Here is a 20969-nt window from a genome sequence, read left to right as displayed (position 1 = left end):
GACAGTTGTGTGTGATTTATGTCCATTTACAAATGTCTCTGACAGCAAAATCAACCACTTCAGAATCACAGCTGTGTTTCTCGCTATATTGTGGAGGTGCCATGTTAAAGCGCTTGTATTCGAAACTAATATTCTTTATTTATGCATGTCCGTAGTCAACTAAGAATGCGTCTATAGAGCCATAGAAACATGAGTTGTTTAAAAAAAAAAAGCTGGCAAGTTGTGCCATGTCAAGGGGTGAGCTCAGTCAATGCGTAAAATGTAGTAAAAAGTAAAATATGAACATAAATGAGAAACAACTAATTACTAATGCATTTCCCCATTCCCAAGTCTTATTTTACTGAACATTTTTGCATTTTCCTTAACTGGCCAGGAAATATGTTTAACATTCAGTTCTATTTCCTTTCGCTCCAGACCACCAGAGGCAGTGCTGAAAGCACTAGTGGAAAATCCCTTGATCGAAAATAGAATAACAAAGTTGTCACCTCGTGACTCATGCCGTGTCTAAAGCTATAACAACCCCCTAACACGTCATCTCGACCTTTCTCATTCTCGCTTGATTGAATCGTATGTAAAGGTCGACCGATTGATCCTATACATTGAGTTATTTGTGGCGGCTCGTTACAATATCAAAACTGACTGCCACAAATAGATTTTCCAAAAGGCTTATACTTTGTTGAATAAAATGAGCGCTTCACGTTTCAAAATTAAAATGCAGCGCGGGTGTTTTTATATGAATGTATCTTTGAAACCGACTGTCTTCAGAAAAACTTCGATGTCATTTTCATTTCGTCTTTCCTGTAATGCCTGATAAAGTAACGTTTGTGTCTGTGAGCACAGTGCTTATTAGATTACAGCTATCTTGTACCCTGCAATAATCATTTGCTCAAACTCACTTTTATGAGATGAATGGGGAAAAAAAAAGAAAATCAGCCAAACATATCGGCCCAAAAAAAATCGGCATCATATATCGGCCATCGGCTGCCCCAACCACTAATATTGGCACCCTTGGTAAATATGAGCAAAGGTGGCTGTGAAAATAAATCTGCATCATTTATCTTTTTGATCAAAAAATTCAAACTAAAGAATATAGTTCTGATGTGCAGAACAAGATTGTTGAGCTTCACAAAATAGAATGTGGCTGTAAGAAAATCCCCATTAAAATCCCCATTTCCACCATCAGGGCAATAATTAAGAAGTTCCAATCAACTAAAGATATTACAAATCTGCCTGGAAGAGGACGTGTGTCTATATCGTCCTAATGCACGTTGAGGAGGAGAGTTTGAGACTCTTCAAGGATCACAGCTGGAGAATTGCAGAGATTAGTTGAGTCTTGAGGTCAGAAAGCCTAAAAAAAAAAATCAGACAGCCCCTACATCACCACATGTTGTTCACGAAGGTTTCAAGAAAAATCCTTTTCACTCATCCAAAAACAAACTCCAGCATATATTCAGTTGTCAGACATGATTGGAACTTCGAACGGGACTGGCTTTTATGGTCAGTTTAAACTAAAAAAAAATAATAATAATAGCTTTTTGGCAGCAAACCCACCAGATGGGTTTGGTGCAAACAGGGATAAAAGGAAGCCTATGCCCACAGTTAAATGTACTGCTGGATCTTTAATGTTGTGGGCCTATTTTTCTGCCGGAGGTCCTGGACATCTTGTTCAGATATTGGCATCATGGATCCTATCAAATACCAACAGATAAAAAATCTAAACCTGACTGCCTCTGTTAGAAATCTTATAATAGGCCGTGGTTGGATCTTCCATCAGGACAATGATCCAAAACAAATATAAAAATCAACACAAATATCTCACTGAGCACAAAATGAAACTTCTGCCATGGTCGTCTCAGTGCCCTGACCTGAAACCTATAGAAAATGAGTGGGGAAAACTGAGGAGAAGCAGCACCAACAGAGCTGCGAATCTGAAGCATCTGTATGAATGAATGGTCTCTGATCTCTTGTCAGGTGTTCTCCAAACTCATCAGGCATTATAGAAGAAAACTCAGAGCTGTTATCTTGGGAAAAAGACGTTGCAATAATTGGGTGCCAATTGCCGGGTTGTTCAACTTCCACGTTAAAGGTGAATGTGGTGGCGTTGGTGGCTCATCGATCTGAGTTTAGTACTTCTTTGCTTGGGTCTGACAGGTTAATTGTTGCCTTCCTGAAAGGAGCGAATCGTTTGGGTCCTCAACGTGGTGTGCAGAGTCTGACGTGGGATTTGAATATTGTTCTCGATTCCTTGTCTGCCCCCATTTGAGCCAATATCAGAGTCCGATATTAAATGGCTGTCATTTAAGACCGCATCTCTCTTGGCCATTACAACAGCGAAGCGTGTGAGTGAACTCCATGCTTTATCAGTGAGTGCTCCTTGTTTGCGCTGGAGTAATGGATTCAGTAGTGTCTCATTGTGGCCCAATCCAGGTCGAGATGACATGTTAGGGGGTTATTACAGCTCAAGACACGTCATGAGTCACGAGATGACAACTTTGTTATTCTGTTCTCAGTCAAGCGCGAGCATGAGGGATTTTCCACTAGTGCTTTCAGCACTGCCTCTGGAGGTCTTCTACTTAAGTCATAGAACCACGGTTACGTTTGTCACTAGCGACTTTCTGAATGTAGTGAAACAATTTTCAACTTTTAAAATTGTGTTTGTAATAGAATTTCTAACTAACTTGTGATGTTAGTCTGGTTGAATCTGAATTCTCCTGTTCCTTCAGCCGCTTGTGTAACTGTGGCTAATGCTGTTTAAGATTTCTGGTGTGATGTTTCAGCTTGTCCTCTTCCTACATTTTCTTATTTTCTAATTTATACTTGGGTTACTGCCCTACCCGTCTTCACAGACTCTGGATCTGTTTGCATTCATTAGAAGTTGCCTTTCTCTGACTCTCAGATGACCTCGGCTGCTCAGCCTCGCCTCACTGTTCAAAGCTTGATATCCTTATTTGTACGAGCAATGAAGTGAATCCTCCGCTCTCGTACGTTCGGCTGTGTGCACTTCTCTCTAAAACTCTCCCATGTCTTGGAATGGGGTCAGTTCTTTTCTAGTGTTTCTGTGTTATGGCCAATTGCAATATTCCCTGAAGTATAAAGTGGCTTTCCCAGACAACTTTAACCTTGAGAGGACATGTTCCTATGCTTTGACAAATTCACGCACCTGTTCTCATGGCCGTAGCACCGAGATGTTGGTGGTCTCTCCTTGAAATTAATCCCTCCTAATCAACATCTTTTAAGATCACAAATTGTTGAGGAGCCCAATTAGGTGTGGTACTGTGGAAAAGGGGTTTAAATCTGTGGAAGGTTTGAGTGTCTGACAGCTTCTGGCAAACAATTCAAAGCCAACTCGAATGTGTCAACACCCACCCCAAAGACGTCACCACAAGTCATCAGATATGCCAATCTCAGGTATGAGGCTCTGACGGACAGAGTGGAGCAGTGTGATGGATTGGAAATGAGCAGCAAAAAGGGAAAGAGAAGGAAAATGTGTCTCCAGAGTCTGACCCAGAGGTTTGCATCATATTCGGCAAAAGCTGTTAGTCAGGTCCCTCTGGAAAAATAATCTACACTTCGAGCAAAGAGTTCAAACAGCAGTTTCCTGTGCCTGATGGAGCTTTGCTTTCAGCATGAACTCTAGAGTCCATATTTTAAGCAGGTTGGAAACAAAATGAATGGGGTAGAATAGGTCTATGAGTCAGTTTGGGATGAGGACATCCTCTGCCTCTGGACATAATTCAGTAGAAATCACTGTAGTTGATGAATTTGTGTTCAAACACTAGAACGAGATGAAATGATGATTATTTGGGTGGCTTTCAGTATGGTTGGGAAAGTTGAATCTTTTCAGCACTGTACATAATACTTGCTTCATCAGAAAGGTTAGCGTTGTTAATGAAAATGATTATGAAGACAAAAACTAGCAGTGAAAAATATTATTCACCATAAAAATGTACTTGTATAAATACTTATAAAAACACTACATACATTTATATAAATATATTTCTATATTATTATTTTTTAATATTTTATATGCATTTTAGAATTTATATAAATATTGATAAAAAAACGATGTAGCATTTTTTTATATAAATATTTATATAATTTCTAAAATACAAAAGGAAACTCTAAGAGAACATTTGTTTTTCACAATTTCAGTGTCAGGTTGTTTGAAATTATTTTCCAAAGCCTGATTTTTTTTCCCTCTGTAGTTGTATTCTATCAAAACACATCCAATTAGACAAAAAGCAGTCATCTGATTTGTGTGTAAAACAACCAGTAACAAGTTATCTGTTGCATTTTCACCCACTTGTTTGTGTCGTCACAGGCAGATAAAACTTTTTCTGGTGGAGTTATAAGGTATGAAGACTAAAACTGATATCTAAACCTTGAATGTCACTTTGGTGGGAACGATAGGTGGCTTTACAGATCTGGTTGTGATTAGGTTTAGCTCACGATGTTATGTTTTACTGAGCTTCATTTTCAAATGCATGAGCTATACAGTGTTTCCTATTTAACCTGCATTATAGCACTTGAGCCATCCAAGAATAACCAGTGAGATAGAGCGTAGCGAGGGGTGGGGACTATCATTTATATGTCAGGATTATTTATTTTTTCCAGGGAAGTCTTTTCAGGGAAGGAAGTGAATGGGACGTGTTCTCGTGGCCGAGTTAGCGCTTCTGTAGGAACAGCAGGGAATACTTTCATAGCCCAGGAATTTAATGCTGCAAAACTCTTTCCTCTCATTTAATAATTTCTCGTGAAGGGTGGGAGGATGATAAAAATGTGTGCTGTCAGAAAAAATACATTGATGTACACACCCTCAATGGATGAGGATGTGTTCTTTTTGTGTTTGCGGTTATGTCTGAGAGCTCATTGCCATAACTCATCTCACAAATGTCCTGTCGCCCAGTGGCTGACTTCTGCTGGTGAATTCCTCTGGTTTTAATGATCAAGAGTCATTGATTGACCTCAAATACTGTTGCACTTACAGCCGATAATGATTGTATTGAATTAACTTATTTATCATTCCACATTCACATTACCAGGATCTGTTGGGCATCAATAGGCATTTGCTGCATCATACACTATCCCATACTGACTCTAATGTTTTTATGGTCCCAGAAATCAATCCAATGTTACATTTGGTTGCGTTCCCAGATGCATATTAAACCTGGTGTGGAATTACACTGTTATTTGGCAAATCAGATTTGAAAAACATTGTTTAGTTGACAGTGTGTCCAGGGAAATTAACTCTTTAGATGATGAGGTGGTTGAGGTACTATTACACACTCCAGGTCAATAAAGCTTTTCGTTTATTTGTTCAGTTCCATTTTTAGTAGGGGTGGGAATCACCAGAGGCCTCACGATACGATATTACCACGATACTTGTGTCCACGATACAATATTATTGCGATTTTAAAATATATTGCGATATTCTGCGATATATTGCAATTTATTACCTTTTTCCAACTTCAAATTATGTCCCCAAAGGAAAACTGACAACATCTGTTTTAACTAAAAAGAAACATTTCTCAGTTTGTTTATCTCATTTCAGTTTTATTGCTGCAGTGCAAAATGGGATTGTCAAGCAGACAAACTGACCAACACTTTCATGAAAACCTGTCATAAATCGGGGCTTGCGTGATAACTTTCCGCGATGCCACCCTCTTTATTTTACTAACTTACTGCATGCTGAAGGTGACCCAGCTGACCTCACCAGAAAAAAACTCAACACCACCATCTAGTGGATTGTAAAGAAATTGATTTTAAGGCGTCCGTGTATCGATACAGTATTGCTGTGGAAAATATCGCGATACTATGCTGTATCGATTTTTCCCCCACCCCTAATTTTTAGCCATTTTATTTATTTATCTATTTATTTATTTTTAAAGGAGTTTGCTTCGAACTGCTGTCTTATTTCTCTTCTTGATCATTCCCCTAAACCGCAGGTCTTGGACATGGGAAGAGTAACATCATTCGCATCAAAATCCCCCTTATAAGTGCCAAACCTGCTTCGGTTTCAAAGAGCTCCTCGTCTGAGATTAATCATGTGGGTTTTGAGGCCATTCTTATCTGATCTCTTTGGTTTGTGATGTCATGGGTGGTAGCATCTCTCCTTGCTGCTGTTGAAATGGAGCCCAGCAGTTGGCAAAACCACCTGGGTGGTTTGTTCTTCCACTATATGTCAGCTCTTTCCCACTGTTTTGGCCACTGGGCACATGCGGTCACCTCCAGGGTGTGGCGTTTCAGCTTGTGTCAGCGGTTTCCGATGATCGTTGATTTGAACCCCCATTAGGGATCTCGACCCCTCCTACACCAGGTCAATGTAGAGATGGCGTTATGTATGTAATGTGAGCTTGTGTTTGTTTGGTTGGATTGGGTCATTTCCTTGCTGTTTCACCCATGAGGTCCGATACTTGTGTTGATCTCACCAATGATCTCTGGCCAAGGACAGTGCTCTATTGGCTGCATTGTGTGCCTAAATCCAGTGCAGCCAAGTGTGAACACATTGGCTCTTTCATGGCAGTGTGTCCTGTCAGATCTAAGGTGAACAACTGCAGTTTAACTCATAAATCTTTTGTTCATTGAGTTGGACGTCTCCATTGGGAAATGGCAGGTCTGCGCATCTTGAGAATATTTCTGTCAACAGTGGCTAATTTAAGCCTGGCTATGTAATGGTTGTGTTGCCTGCTGTTCATGATGTCATTTCTTGTGGGTGTTTCTTAAACTTTGGGCACTTTTATTAAACTTTTCCTTTTTGTAATAGGATGACCTCTTTTTTTTTTTCATTCAGTTTTGGTACTATTCAAATGGTTTTTATGTATAGAATTTAAAGGTGTAGGGTAGGTGATCTCGAAGAAGCTAGCAATAGCATGCTAGCTTTGAAAGCATAAGATCCCACCCTCCCTGCAAATCACTCTCCAAAGCCACGCCTCTTCCAAAACACATGAATGTGCACAGGCAGGCCAGAGGCTAACCAGCGACACGATGAGAGACGGCGTTAGTGGAGGGTTGATTGCAATGCGGTCAGATTATCTCATGTCTCATTCACCGGTGAGAAAACATTACAGTACAAAGCGCATAATATTACAATAATAGCACCTTCGATTAAAAAATGTAATTAAAATTATAACAAAGATGTGGAAGAAATGACACTGGTGGGAAATTTTTTATTTTTATTTTTATTTATTTATTCAGCAAGGATACATTTAACTGATCAAAAGTGACAGTTAAGAGTTTTACATTTACATTTTGCTGTTTTTTTCCCCATTCATCAAAGAATCCAGAAAAATTGTATCAGGTTTCCACAAAACTGTTTTTCAACATTGATAATAATAATAAGAAATCTTGAGCACCAAATCAGTATACAAGAATGATTTCTGAAGGATCATTTGACACTGAAGACTGGAGTAATTTTTGTTGAAATTTAAAAAAAAAAAAAATTTTATTTTCTTGAAAGTTCACAGGGTTAAAAGTGCCGGTAGTTGAATAAACACTCTTCGACAGGTTGGAGTTGGAATCAAATCTTTCCTAGTTGCCTAATTCTTGCTGAGGGTTCATCTTCGCCATTTCTGTCAAAACGAGGGAGCATCTGGTTTTCAGCTGCTGTGTTAAGAGAGCATATTGATGTCAGCTTAGTGCTTTGTACAACATGCAAACCACAGTTGATATTTTATGTGGAACAGAAGCAGATTTAAAACATTCATGTGGAACTTTCAGTTCCAGTGGGCTGTATATTTGTATAACTCTCCTAAAGTAGTTAGTGTGGTTTGAGTGAGAAGATGCCTTACTGTCAGGGAGAGATGAGCTGAAGTAATATGAAAAACATTATCTAGATCTATGAGTTACTTCCTATACTGACCTTTCAGATTTAAGGGTTTGAGGATTAGACATTAATGAGATGTTTCCTGACTCAGATCTAATTTGTTTTCCCTCCCCCGTCATGTCTCTGTGCGGTAAGAGTTTATTTATGAGAAAACGGGGCCACGTTGTTAGGGAAGTTGTTTATTTTGCCCCCACTCACTTTGGCGACATATTCATGTTAGATGTAACCACAGCCCTTATGGTATTTTTTTTTTGTGTCATTTTCCCTAAAGTACAATCCATGTGATCTGGGCTTGTCCTTGTATCTTCCTGAAGGTCAAAAGACCAGCTATGACGAAATAGACAGAGAACAAACAAGCCCTTTCCTTCCACTTTAGACATTTGCTTAATTCTTCGTGACTGATTGATTGCACCCGAAGCTCAGTTTGATTTCACACCTGTGTTCCTACAGCCCTTGTTTTTCTCTTAGACATCATAATAAATGTTACCATCAGTTCATTGAGATCATTTCCACCAGTCTTTCCATCTTCTGCTGATCTGCAGTCTGCTGTTGCTGGTCTCCACTGGCTGGTTGTGTGTGCAGGCATCTTTCCAGTCTACATGTGGATCCAGGAGTCTGCAGGCTGGTTAGATGGTTGTCACGTACCCAGCAAACTTCACAGCTTTTTATCTTTAAGAATATGTTTGAGCCTACATTAACATTTATGCATTTGCCAGATGGTTTTATCTAAAGAGACCTGAGTTACATTAAAGGTAAACATTTTATCGGTTCATGCATTTCCTGGGAATCGAACCCATGACCTTGGTGTTGCTAGTGCCATGATCTGCTGTTGGAGCAGATCAGGAATACAGATATTTTTATTTAAAATATTTTTAAATCGTGTTTTGTTTCCTGCAGTATTTTTTTCTTTTAGGGGCAGGTGGTATGGCTGCAATCTATCAGTGTATGTCGCTGTAATTGTTTTTGCTGCAAATTCAACCCAAAAAAGTTTTAGACGTTACATAATCATGTCAAAATCTGCTCCTTTTCTTTTACGTTTACAGTAGATTCAAATACAAATGCAACTTGTGATATTGAAGAACTACCAAAGACACCTTTGTTGTAAGTCATATGCTACAATTTTATTTTATACACGCGCACACTCAGCAGTGATCTGACATTGATTTGGTTGGTGATGAATCCCAGAGAAATGACTTTTGCTCCCCAAATCTTTGCTTGTTGGGTGTGTTATCTGTAATATGTCACCTGACAAGCAATTTCAAATACTTGTAAAGCTGAAATCATCCAGAAGATCATAATTTTTTTTTCTTTTTTAAACAAAGTGTAGAGCATCCCTCTGGATTGGATTCAAGAGATTTATAACACACTTGCCAGTAAAGAAATGAATGACCGGATGGTCATTTTTGGGGGCGAACGTTTGCTTGTGTGCAGAATTGTAATATTTTTTCAATTATTATTTGTCTAATTTACAGTTTGTTGTTTGCATAACTAATGTTATATAACTTTTAACATTTACATTTTATGACAGTTTGATTTATATTTATATTTTATTGATTGATATTTATTTTGATCTGTATTACATTTAAATTATATTAAATATAATTGAAATAATACATTGTAAATTATCAAAGTATAGTCTGGTTTTTGTACTAGGATTGAACCTTTTCTTAGTGCTTCTGTTATTTTGCTTGGATGGACTGGATCTTTATATCTAACACAACAATGTTACCTGCCATTTTCGGTTCCTGTTTATAGGGTGATAAAATAATATTTGAACCAAAGGCCTGTCTCTGGTTTTGTTGATCGTTTGGGATCTTCATGTGGTTCTTCATTCACTGAAAGATTTTATGTGTCTGAAGCACCTGCTGTATTCAGAACGATGTCATGGCAGTCATGCGCTGGCTCAAATCGTCTTACTGGCTTCAAGATGGTTTCCAGGAAGGACTGGCCATTTCAGGCTGAATTTGAGCTCTCAAATCTGTTTGGAAAGTGGAACCGTTGTGATTGAAAGTGGGTCGGCTGCTGGGGTTAATTTATAGCCGTGGCGTTTATGTGGCTGTCTCACCATAAATCTTCTATAGTTCCACAAGAGCCTAATGACTTTACCAGAGTCCTTGCTTTTCATGTATATCTCTAAATAAATGTGTGGAATTAGGTCTTTACAAACTTTATTACAAGATTAAGTCATCGTTTGTTAAGAAAATAATTATTTTTGTTCAGTTTGCACTCTCACTGTTGAAATTTCCATTGGAACATTAAGGTTTTATCTTGAAAGATGTCCCCCCCAAAAAAAGAAAAAGAAATGGGGCACACATTTCATCCAACTGCAATGAAAATAGAGAAGGATGTCATTTTTCCCATTTACATGAGTTGTCCTGTCCACTGTTGAAGGCTTTTACATGGTTCATTGCTCACCCGTCAACATGTTCCATAGGGGGTAGGACTTCTTTCCTCTTATGTCTACTCAACTCTGATTAGCGAATTCAAGACCTCACAATAAATTATTTCAAGCCAAGACCTTCTCTTTCCTGACTCTGTTCTTTTGCTCAGGGGTAGTTCTTGGACTAAAGACATATCACACCACTCTATTGCCAACACTAGGCGTGTGCACATATAGAACTTGGTGTGTCTGGGATTTCGGTCTTGCTGAATTAGAGCTGTTGTTCACTGTTAGGGACCCTTGCCATATTCAAACACCTTGAGGTGCTTGAGTCATAGCAAAACTGGTGCACCTTCAAAGCCGGTTATTCATGCTTTCATCATCAGCTCAGGGACACCAACATTGGATATTGGACGTTAACCTCAGAGGACGTCTGCTGTCCACCTTTAGTTTTAGTCATGGGGCTTTATTGTCAACATTGTTCACCAGAACGAATTTTGAAAATTGAGAATTTCATGGTAGATTATACAACCACTGACAAAGAGGGATGCTTTGACTCTTTAGTAAACTGCATTTAGGTCAAAACGGAGTGCATGTCTTACAAATGAGCTGATGTGATTGTGACATGATAGATTAATTCAGACGCAAAAGGACTTTAGGGTAACTTCTTTAAACAACATTGAATCTTGGAACTGTTTCACCAGTCAGAAGTCCTCAGCATTTTCAGTGAATGATGCTGTGAACAGGTGAATTCAGATGTGTTTGGAGGTCAGCACTCAAGTGGTTTCAGTGACAGGATCACATTGAAGAATTGGCTCCTTTTCTGTTCGGATTTGAATTGGCTACAAAACACCGGAACTTGAATTGGAAAATATGGAAGTGGAATTTGCTTGATTACAGTTAGAGAAATTCATCAGGTAATTTCATTCTGGGAAATTACCTTAAATCAAGACCTTTTTGAACTTGAAACTTTCAGACAAGAGTTTCATTCAATGTTTGTCTTGACGTAACTTCATTTTCTAGTTAGAAATTGCACTTATTGTAGTTACTGTTTATTTAAATTTTACTTCATTTTAAGTTTACAAATCAAATTAATTCTAAAAATCTAAATTCAATTTTGAAATTGTGCTTTTAAGTACCAGCAGTCCCCCATTTGTGAATCTGCTAGTGACGAGGTATTGCATCAGAACCAATAACGTAGCCACAGATAATAAACTGAATTTTTTTTTCTTTCAACAGTATAACATAAAACTAGTGATGCATCAGTTCCCCATGAAGTCATGGTGATGCGTTACAGCTGTATTTTATTTAGCTGTCATCGACAGGTTTAAATTATATAATGCAAAAAATAATCATCTTTCAGGCTGTGCATGGCATCATGCTTGGGCCACCTGCTTCAGAATGAAATGACATTTGAACTGAAGATAAAGATGTTGACACTATGAGATCATGTCTGACACTTTATTATTCAGAGAACCTTCTGTATTGCATCTGTAGCCCACTTTTTGAGGTTTCTTACCCACACACCTCACAGATTAAAGTAATTTACGTATAAATACTTTGTGGCAGCCAGATTGTGTTACAGTAGCAGCTCTGCTAATGGTAACTCTCTTTTTCAGTGTCTTTCATAATAGATATTGTGCAGATACACATTAGTGATCTGACAGTGAAGGGCTATTTACACAGGCTCACAGAGAAGCTTTGGCAGCATAGCGTGCCAGTTGGTTAAAGATGAAATGGTAGGATATCCTTTTCAACAGATGATAGTCCTCATCCTCATTACATCATCTGTTTGGTAGACCGCCTTACGTCAAAGTGCTACCTCAACAGTGACGCTGATGCAGGATTTTGTAGTGATTGTTTCATTCTGGTGGGCTAAGAACTACTGGCTCAGTGGGAACCACTTGTACTTGTTTATACTATTTATACTGGGTATAGTATGAATTTTCAAAATTATCTTTTGTAAGTTCACTTTAAGAAATCAATTCAGGTTATTTTTAATTTTCCAAATAAATAGTTATCTTATATTATTTATTTAGAAAAAATTTGAAAATGTAATAGTAAGTGTATTTATTTATTTTATTTTAGATTCTTTTTTTCTGTTTAGGTGAGATTAAGAATACCAATGTGTTTTTTTTTTCAGAATCCCAAATGTACTTTTTTTTTCCCAGACAGACATCTATACTTTTTTTTTTAAGGAAATACATCTGTAAATTTGTAAGTTTAAAATCAAAGGTCTTTATAAGAATCTTCCCCACAATATAAATATGAATCAACAACATTATAAATTGTAAAACACAAATAATACTGGGTGACGAAACATGAAACACGAAACATTTAGGTTTGATGATTGTAGTTTAAAAATATGTCTAAATAAATACCCTAACTCCCTCCTCAGATTAAACCCCCCCCAATATGAGCCACCTAAAGGGGGAATCCCCCCCCCCTTTTTCCAAAATTAAATTCAGGCCCTGGATCAACCTAAAATACCTGAAAAGCATGGTTTATTTTATTTGTATCTTTGCTCTATTGTATTTATTTGTGCTGTTGCTTGTAGTTAGATTATTTGTTCTTATTTTCTTTATTTTTATTTAACAGTATAGTCTTTTTTTTTTCTCTCTAAACATAGCACATGTTTTGTACTGAATTGTACTGAAACATGACTCTAAAACCGTGATACAAACCGAACTGTGAGTAATTTGAACCATTACGCCCCTACTTTTAATCATATGTAAACACAACGTACTTGTTGCAAAAGGAGTTTAACACAACGTTTACCAGGTTGTGTGATCATTGTACTTTTGTGCCCCTAGAGAAATTCATTGTTGACGTTAATTGTAACACAAAATGATTTAATATTCCCTCTATTGCTCAGTTCAATGACATCTAAGACTCTGAGTCTCCTGCTGTCTGGTCTTGCCTTCCACCAATTCAGCAGTGCGCAGCCCTCATATTGCTGGTGGTTTTGTTTTAATTCCCCTGTAAGAAGCAAAGACTGATTTTCAGGGAATTTCACAATAGCGTTTTAGAGTTGGTCATGCCTTCATCTTCTACAGAAAGAGCCTAAAGTCTTTTTTTATTCCCAGAAATTAGGACATTTTGCTCTTTCTTTGTGTAATTAAAGTAATAAAGATAAAGAATCGAACCACTGAACACCTCATTTAGGCAGCTCTTAAATTTCCTTCTCCCTCCATCTCTCATGATGTCTCTCCTGCTGTCTGGTCTTGCCTTCCACCAATTCAGCAGTGCGCAGCCCTCATATTGCTGGTGGTTTTGTTTTAATTCCCCTGTAAGAAGCAAATTTCACAATAGCGTTTTAGAGTTGGTCATGCCTTCATCTTCTACAGAAAGAGCCTAGAGTCTTTTTTTATTCCCAGAAATTAGGACATTTTGCTCTTTCTTTATGTAATTAAAGTAATAAAGATAAAGAATCGAACCACTGAACACCTCATTTAGGCAGCTCTTAAATTTCCTTCTCCCTCCATCTCTCATGATGTCTCTCTTTCTTGGAAAGACCTCTGAAGAGCTATGCTGCTACTTCTCACATCTACTGTTCCGTGTCTTGTCTTTGGACGGGTGTCTCTACAGGCAGCCTGCTGCGGCTTTAGCCCATTTATTATTCTAGCTGTGCTTTTATTAGTGATGTCAAGCTGCTCTGAGTCGCACAAAGTCATCCTTCTTTTTATAGTCTTATACATTAGTATCCAGGCTATTCTTTTTTTTTATTTTTTTACTTTGTTATAATAAGGGTGTCCAAGAGTTTGGTTCATTTGGTTGGTTTGAAAGTGGTTTTAAACTTGAAATGATACTCTAGAGTTTGGTTAAGTTCATCAGATGAAAAATACTTTTTTGCTATAGTAGTTATTGGTTAAGACCCCCATAAATATTAGTTCCTTCATTTGAAGTTGAAAAACTAGATCGATTTCATCCACTAATTTGTATTTTCATATATCAGAGTTCAGGTGCATAAAGTCATGAAAAATGGAAAGCAGAGTTCCTCAAGAATCCGTGTCTTTCATCTGGTCTGGAACCGTCCTGAAGGATTAAAATCACCTAACTCTTGCATACATCTTATTTATCTTATTTATAATTTTGAAAACAAAATCCCTCGCCAAGAAAGGTTATAGGGATTGGTGAAACGTGAAATTGGTGAATGGTCAAGGGTATTTTGAGCCAGTCACGATGAATGAGAGGTCTTAATACATGTTTTTACAGATGTCTTAATACATGATTTTGTGAATGATTCATATGAATAATGTCATTTACTTTTTTTTTTTACTTGAATTTTAATCAAAATGTCATAACTTGATCTTCCAGTCAAACAATTTAGAAAGGTTATAGGGATTGGTGAAACGTGAAATTGGTGAATGGTCAAGGGTATTTTGAGCCAGTCACGATGAATGAGAGGTCTTAATACATGTTTTTACAGATGTCTTAATACATGATTTTGTGAATGATTCATATGAATAATGTCATATTTACTTTTTTTTTTTACTTGAATTTTAATCAAAATGTCATAACTTGATCTTCCAGTCAAACAATTTCTCTTTAGTGGCATATGTAAGACTTCTCCAATCATTTTGTTCCCTTAAACCCGCCCCTTTCGTACTGTATATTCGACTGCAAGCTCATTCAGATCTGCCTACAGTATATCCAATCAACAACCGATCAATAGAACAAAGTCTTCGCCTTACATTTTTCTTTTTTCGGCAGTCAGTTTTACTTGGATTTACATCACAGTACAGAAGAAAATATCCATGGATACTTTAGTTTCATTTTGACATTAAAGCTTAGTAGTCCAATATAGTTATATCCTGCAAAGTAACTAACCATACACTGTCTCAGTCTTGGGCTGGTCTGGTGATTAAAGTGACTTCCCTCCCATTTCCGAGCCCTGATACTGTTACCATAGCAACACGGGTTTTTCAGAGTGGCAGAAGCGTGCGGAGAGGTGCCATTCTGGAAGGAGAGGAAGGGGTCAGTAGCTTGAGAAGTTGTTTCTTGGTGGTGGTTCTTCCCCAGGGAAGGAAGCAGCTTTGTGATAATCATCTTGTCAACGTGGCATTGCAGTGAGCAGCAAGACCTCTTGGGGTGGGAGTTTGTTTTGTATAAAAAAAAAAAAAAAAAGTACACACACACAAAATATATATTAATGTCAAAGGGGCCTTTCGCACCTCTTTAGTTCCAAAACTAAATGTACAGTACTAAATTACGGGGACGATTTTGCGCGAACTTACTATTTATACTATTTAAAGGGTTGCATTCGCACCGAGAGTGTGTACTAAGAAGTGACGTAAGCCGGTCGTCATGTGTGCGCGTCGTTCAACAACAGAAACAAAGAAAAACAACTTTAACAACAGGAGGATGGAGGACGCTGTGATCGGAGCTGTGTTTTTGTTGTGTCTCGCGGGTTTCACAATAATGGACATGGAAAGTCGACGTATACGTAAAGCGATTGAAAGAACGGAAAGGAGGACTAAGAATCTCCAACGACAACTGGCAGTGCTACATTTGCTACAAGTGCCTGCACTTCAGCGTCCGTCCATCTATCGCTGTTCTCCATACTTGCGAAATAAGTTGACACAATGTTTACAGTATGTTTACACGGCGTTTTAAATCATGGCGGGGGAGGGCGTTTTCATACGCGTTTGGCCAATCAATGTCTACTTACGTCACGATTAGTACCAGTTGTGCTGGTTAGACCCTGCTCCGGAGTAGGAGCTAATTTGGTTCTCGAAAAAGGCAGTCCGGTACTAAAATCGCTCCCAGTTCCGGCGGTGCGAACACGCCAAAAAGTGGGTAGTTCCACAATTAGTTCTGGTACTATGAAAAGGTTCCTGCGGTGCGAAAGGCCCTATTGTGTCACCCACTGTGTACTAGATCCTCTTGTGCTGAGAACAGTCTCTACTTCCTCTACTTTGTAAGGCTTTGTCCTGGTATCACACACAAAATCAGGTTTTTTTAGTTTTAAATTCATCTTAAAACCAAATGGAGACTGCTGACTTATTTCTGGAAGCCCACTGCCTTTTCAGAGCACCAACATTTGAAGGCTTTTTCTCTCTTCTTGGCTGTTTTTTTTTTTTTTAAGCTGCTTTTTTTGAAGGTATTTCTGTAATTGTATTCAATTTTGTGCAGCCCAATGCAGTTATGGTCTGAGTGAGTTTGGGTTTTGTCTTGGATTCTGTCTGACCTTGGGCGGCGCTGCTCGTTCTTCGCCCCCTCGGGGATCTTGTGTTATCAGGTTCAGATCTCAGATTTGCACCCTGGGTTATGCTCCTCTGAAAGATAGATAGCACACACTTAGAGAGAACTTAAATGCTTATGTCACTAACAGTTTCTGCCTTTTCCGTTCAGCCGTTCAGTTTTCTGAAACGTTCAGCCCATTTGGAGACAGCCGAAGTGTCTCTGTTATTCATTATTTTCATCAGTGCTTCAGAGACATAGCCAGGTTTATTTTTTGAAGGATTGTCCAAAACTGAGAAATGCTGAACCAAACCTTAAACGTTTTGCTTTCTAGTGTCTAGAAGATATCTTCTAATATGGCGTCCTATCTGAAAAGTGAGTTGAGATGCTCTACATATGTAGCACAAGAAGCTTAGTCTCCCATATAGCCAGACCTTTGATTAAACACTTCATATTGTTACTTATTTTGTCTGAGAACCATTGTTTCTTTGTGATTATATAAATCTGTTTTCTATCAATATTTTTCAATGCTATATTAAATTTCTGCCTTTCTTTTTAATGCTGAGATAGATGCAATGCATCGAGGCTGCTTTGTCTGTGATGATACATGCCATAGATCAAGTGTCTTATGAGGCAGCATAACTTTTCTCCATACTGTCTGGGTAGGCAGCTCAACTGGGGACACACTCTCGCAGTGTAGTCTTGCTGGAGCCCTTGTGTCTGTAGACAGAGTTGGGGTGAGGCCTGTTACAGTAAGGGTGAATTTAAATATAGACGTTTCCACACAGATAAATATAGACCCCCGCCGTACAGTAGGCTAACACACAGTGAGAAAATAGACCACAGAAGACTTGACGTGTTTTTACAGAAACATTACTCATGAGCAGGGCCCACAACCATTTTCCTCTTAAAATAAATCAGCTGCCATTTTGCCAGTCTTGCAAGACAAATTCATCAATGTTGGCAGCGCATTTAAATGTCAGACTTCTTAGTTCATTGAGTTTGTGCTTCATTGTCTATAAATATGGTTTAAAATACACCATGAAGTTACAATACTTTTCTGCTCTTTTTGCATTTCCAGAGAGTATTTATTTATTTGTATGTATTTTATGTGTGATACATTTTTTTGAGGATCAATATTTATAGAATTTTATTGATGCGAAATGGTTTAAATTCAAATAGTCACTGTCATAGTTAAAAACGGAATTCGAACAACTGAAATTGGAAGAGCACATATTGTATGTGTATATATAGAGAGGGGGGGGGTGTTTTTCATATTTGAGAAGAGATACTAACATGTTGCTGTTCAACAGACTTTTTTTTCTAAATACTTGAATATAAAAAAAACAACATTGCTGTTGTAGTAAAATGTAGTAAATTATGTGTCTTACACATATTAAATGGCTGTAAAAATAGGGAGGGTGAGCAGTGTTTCACAGCATATCTGATCTTTGAAGTTAAAAAGCAAGATGGGAAGGCTTTGAAGTGTATGTCGGGTTTTAGAGCTAGAGTTTGATGAGTCAGGCTTGAAGTCCTCATAAATCACATGTAAACACTCCAGTGCTTTTTTCTCTTTCCTTTCTTCCCCTTTGTAGGTCAGGGGACCGAAGTGCTGTTACCCTTTCCTGATATCCAGATATAGTGCTTTAAATCATGAGATATGTGTGTGTGTGTGTGTGTGTGTGTGTGTGTATGTATGTATGTATATGTGTGTGTGTGTGTGTACACATATATATATATATACATATATATATATATATATACATATATATATATATATACATACATATATATATACATATATATATATATATGTATGTGTGTGTGTGTTCATTGACTACAAATACTCCATTACTCATACTCTTTCTTGCTGTCCAAGAAGACCAGGATCCAACACTTTCTCTTCTTCTGTCTCTCCCAAGTTGGCTCACTGCTGATGGGTCTGACAGTGGTTGATTATCTGACAGTGGTTCATTGTCTCTTATTGACTTACTGTAGTCTGGGTAGACTGACTATTGTCTTTCTCTTATTGTTGGCGCTGTGATCCCATGATCTGATCACTGATCACTGCCACTGTTGCTCCTCTTCACATTTCAGAGCCTCCATTTCTCGTTTTAAGCATTTGTTTCATCAATATAAGGAATATTTTTGGCATTTCAGTTGTTGCCAGCATCTGTATTAAGTGTACTGTAAGTCACTTAGGATAAAAGCATCCGCTAAATGACTGCTTGCTTATTTAACTTTTGATTTATTTTAATCTTATAAAGATGTACAAGCACATATTTGAAACTAGATGTGGCCTGGGTCCCTCCATCATTGTACACAATCTATTTTTACATTTTAGATGACCTTTTCCATGATCTAACACTCATTTAGAGTTAATATTTAAAAACACTAATTATTTAATTAGTTATTTAATTATTAACACTGTTAAATCGTAATCATAAGCAAATCTCTAAATTAATATAAATTTATAATGTGTAATATGATATTGCAATGCCCTAAATTCACTTGTAGCATTTGTTTGTTTGTTCATTTTAGTCTATTTATATTTGTATTTTGGTGTTTATATTTATTGTATTAGTTTATAGTATATTCATTTTATATAATATTTATATTTATATTAATTTTTTAGTATTTTTCTTTCTTTCTTTCTTATTGCTAATTGGGTGTTGGCCATTAGGGTTGGGCCGATAGACGATGCCATCGTCCATCGCCGATGGCTGACAGACATCACGATGTTGAGCCGGCATCGTGATCTGTCCCGCCCTAGGCACTATGGCACTAGCAATGACAAGATCATAGGTTCAATTCCTAGGAAAAGCAAGATCTGATAAAAAAAAATAGCTACAATTGGATTTACAGTTGAGCTATTGTTTAATTCCTGTAGGTCAAACAGCAGCATGGCGCTAGCAAAGAAATGATTAAAAAAATGTGATACTTTGAATACAATGGAAGTCACTTTGTTTTAAAAGCATCTGCCAAATGCATAAATGTAAATATGCAAAGGTTTGCTCAATAGTATATACAGCCTTGCATTTACCACTTAAAATCCTGTTCACATGCGCAGATGTATATTTCTAGAGTTCTTGAATGCCTTGTGCTGTTTTAAACAGACACCTCATATATTTTAATTCAGTATTGACGTGTCAGTCTTGCTCCAGTTAAGACAGGATGAGTCCACTAACCCTTGCTTACCTGCTGCTCTGCTGATGTTATACAGGCCAGCGAACGCTCACGTCTCTGTAAGCAGGGAGTGGTGTGTGTTTTTTTTTCGGGGATGTGTGTTGTAGATAACTTTTTTAAATTGTTGTGGTATTTGTATGATTGCTGTCACTGTGGTTGAGAATGTGAGAGGAATTTCTCTTCTTGCTTTACGATACAGTTGCACATATGATTTCATATGCATGAAAATGGGGGTGTGAAAAATCTTTGTCACCCTGAGTGATATTTTCATCTCTCTCTTTCTTCCTCAGTGTTTGCTGTCTCAGCCAAAGTTCTGGGCAGTGGAAGTGACATCACTGTGCCTGAGGACTAAGCTGGAGAGAGGAAGCTCACGGAGAGTTGAACGTGCCATGATGCAAACACAGGTAAGAGACAGTTCAGAACCCACATGCACACTCATAATGTGTTCTTTGCCAGAAATATTCTCATAAAACATACAAATACAATAAGGATCAAAGTCTGTGTATTCCACAGTCTGCAACTATTCCACATGCTAGCTGATCTTTTAATAGACTTACAGTTGCATCTCCCTGTGGATCGTCAACCACTGCAATAGATTTTAATAGCACATGAGATGTATGAAAACACTTCTGAACAACTTTCAAGCCAATCTTTTTTTCATAACTACACTACTGTTCAAAGTTTTGGGGTGAGTGAAAGAAATTAATACTTTTATTTAGCAAGGATGCATTCCACTGGTCAAAATTGACCATAACATTTGTAATGCTACTGAAGATATTCAGATTCATTTCTATTTCTTTTGAACATTCTATTAATCAAAAATGATGGAAAAAATGTATCACAGTTTTCACAAAAATATTAAGCAGTACAACTGTTTTCACAGGAATAATTTACATTTGAAAACATATTAAAGGCTCTTATTAATCCTATTATGCTCTTTTACAAAGTCTTGATTTTGTTTTGGGGGTGTACTAGAACATGCTCTCATGCTTGGTGGTTCGAAAAACGCATTATTTTTCACATAGTTTACATTATTAATATACCTTTCTCCCCAGCCTGGCACAAACGGCTCGATTAGTTCCGGCTTTGATGAACTTCTTCATCGTCTCGTCTGATGCACTCAACCAAGCGTTCTAACCACAACCTCGCCCCTTTGTGGAAGCTGTCCTCAGTAAAATGTGCAGCACACAATAGCAAATTGGGGTTATAATGCTCAGGAACAGAGTTAAAAAATAAATTGCAACCACTGTTTCCTGACATCATCCGCTTTCGGAAGCCCAAACAAAGACGTTTGGCCACGGTGGTGAAAAAAACAGCGTTTCAGGCGGTCGCGCACTGGACGAGAAGCGTAGCGTCGCGTCGCACCACGTCTTTAAAATTCGAATACATTATTTTCTA

The 20969-nt window shown here is 37.8% G+C and overlaps 1 protein-coding gene across 1 annotated transcript in view; it reads left to right on the top strand.

Moving 5' to 3' along the window:
- LOC107755967 (tetratricopeptide repeat protein 27-like) overlaps window positions 1-20969 on the top strand; it is an 86713-nt gene that overhangs the window by 32042 nt on the left and 33702 nt on the right. The window contains exon 10 of the mRNA XM_016572931.1: window positions 19862-19975. Within this exon, the coding sequence (XP_016428417.1) occupies window positions 19862-19975 (114 nt within the window). The remainder of the gene's footprint in view (window positions 1-19861; window positions 19976-20969) is intronic.

This window comes from Sinocyclocheilus rhinocerous, unplaced genomic scaffold, assembly GCF_001515625.1.
Source record: "Sinocyclocheilus rhinocerous isolate Xijiao unplaced genomic scaffold, SAMN03320098_v1.1 scaffold1764, whole genome shotgun sequence".
Lineage (NCBI taxonomy): Eukaryota > Metazoa > Chordata > Actinopteri > Cypriniformes > Cyprinidae > Sinocyclocheilus > Sinocyclocheilus rhinocerous.
Note: the sequence above shows the minus strand (reverse complement) of the source record. Positions and strands in the feature narration are given on the sequence as shown.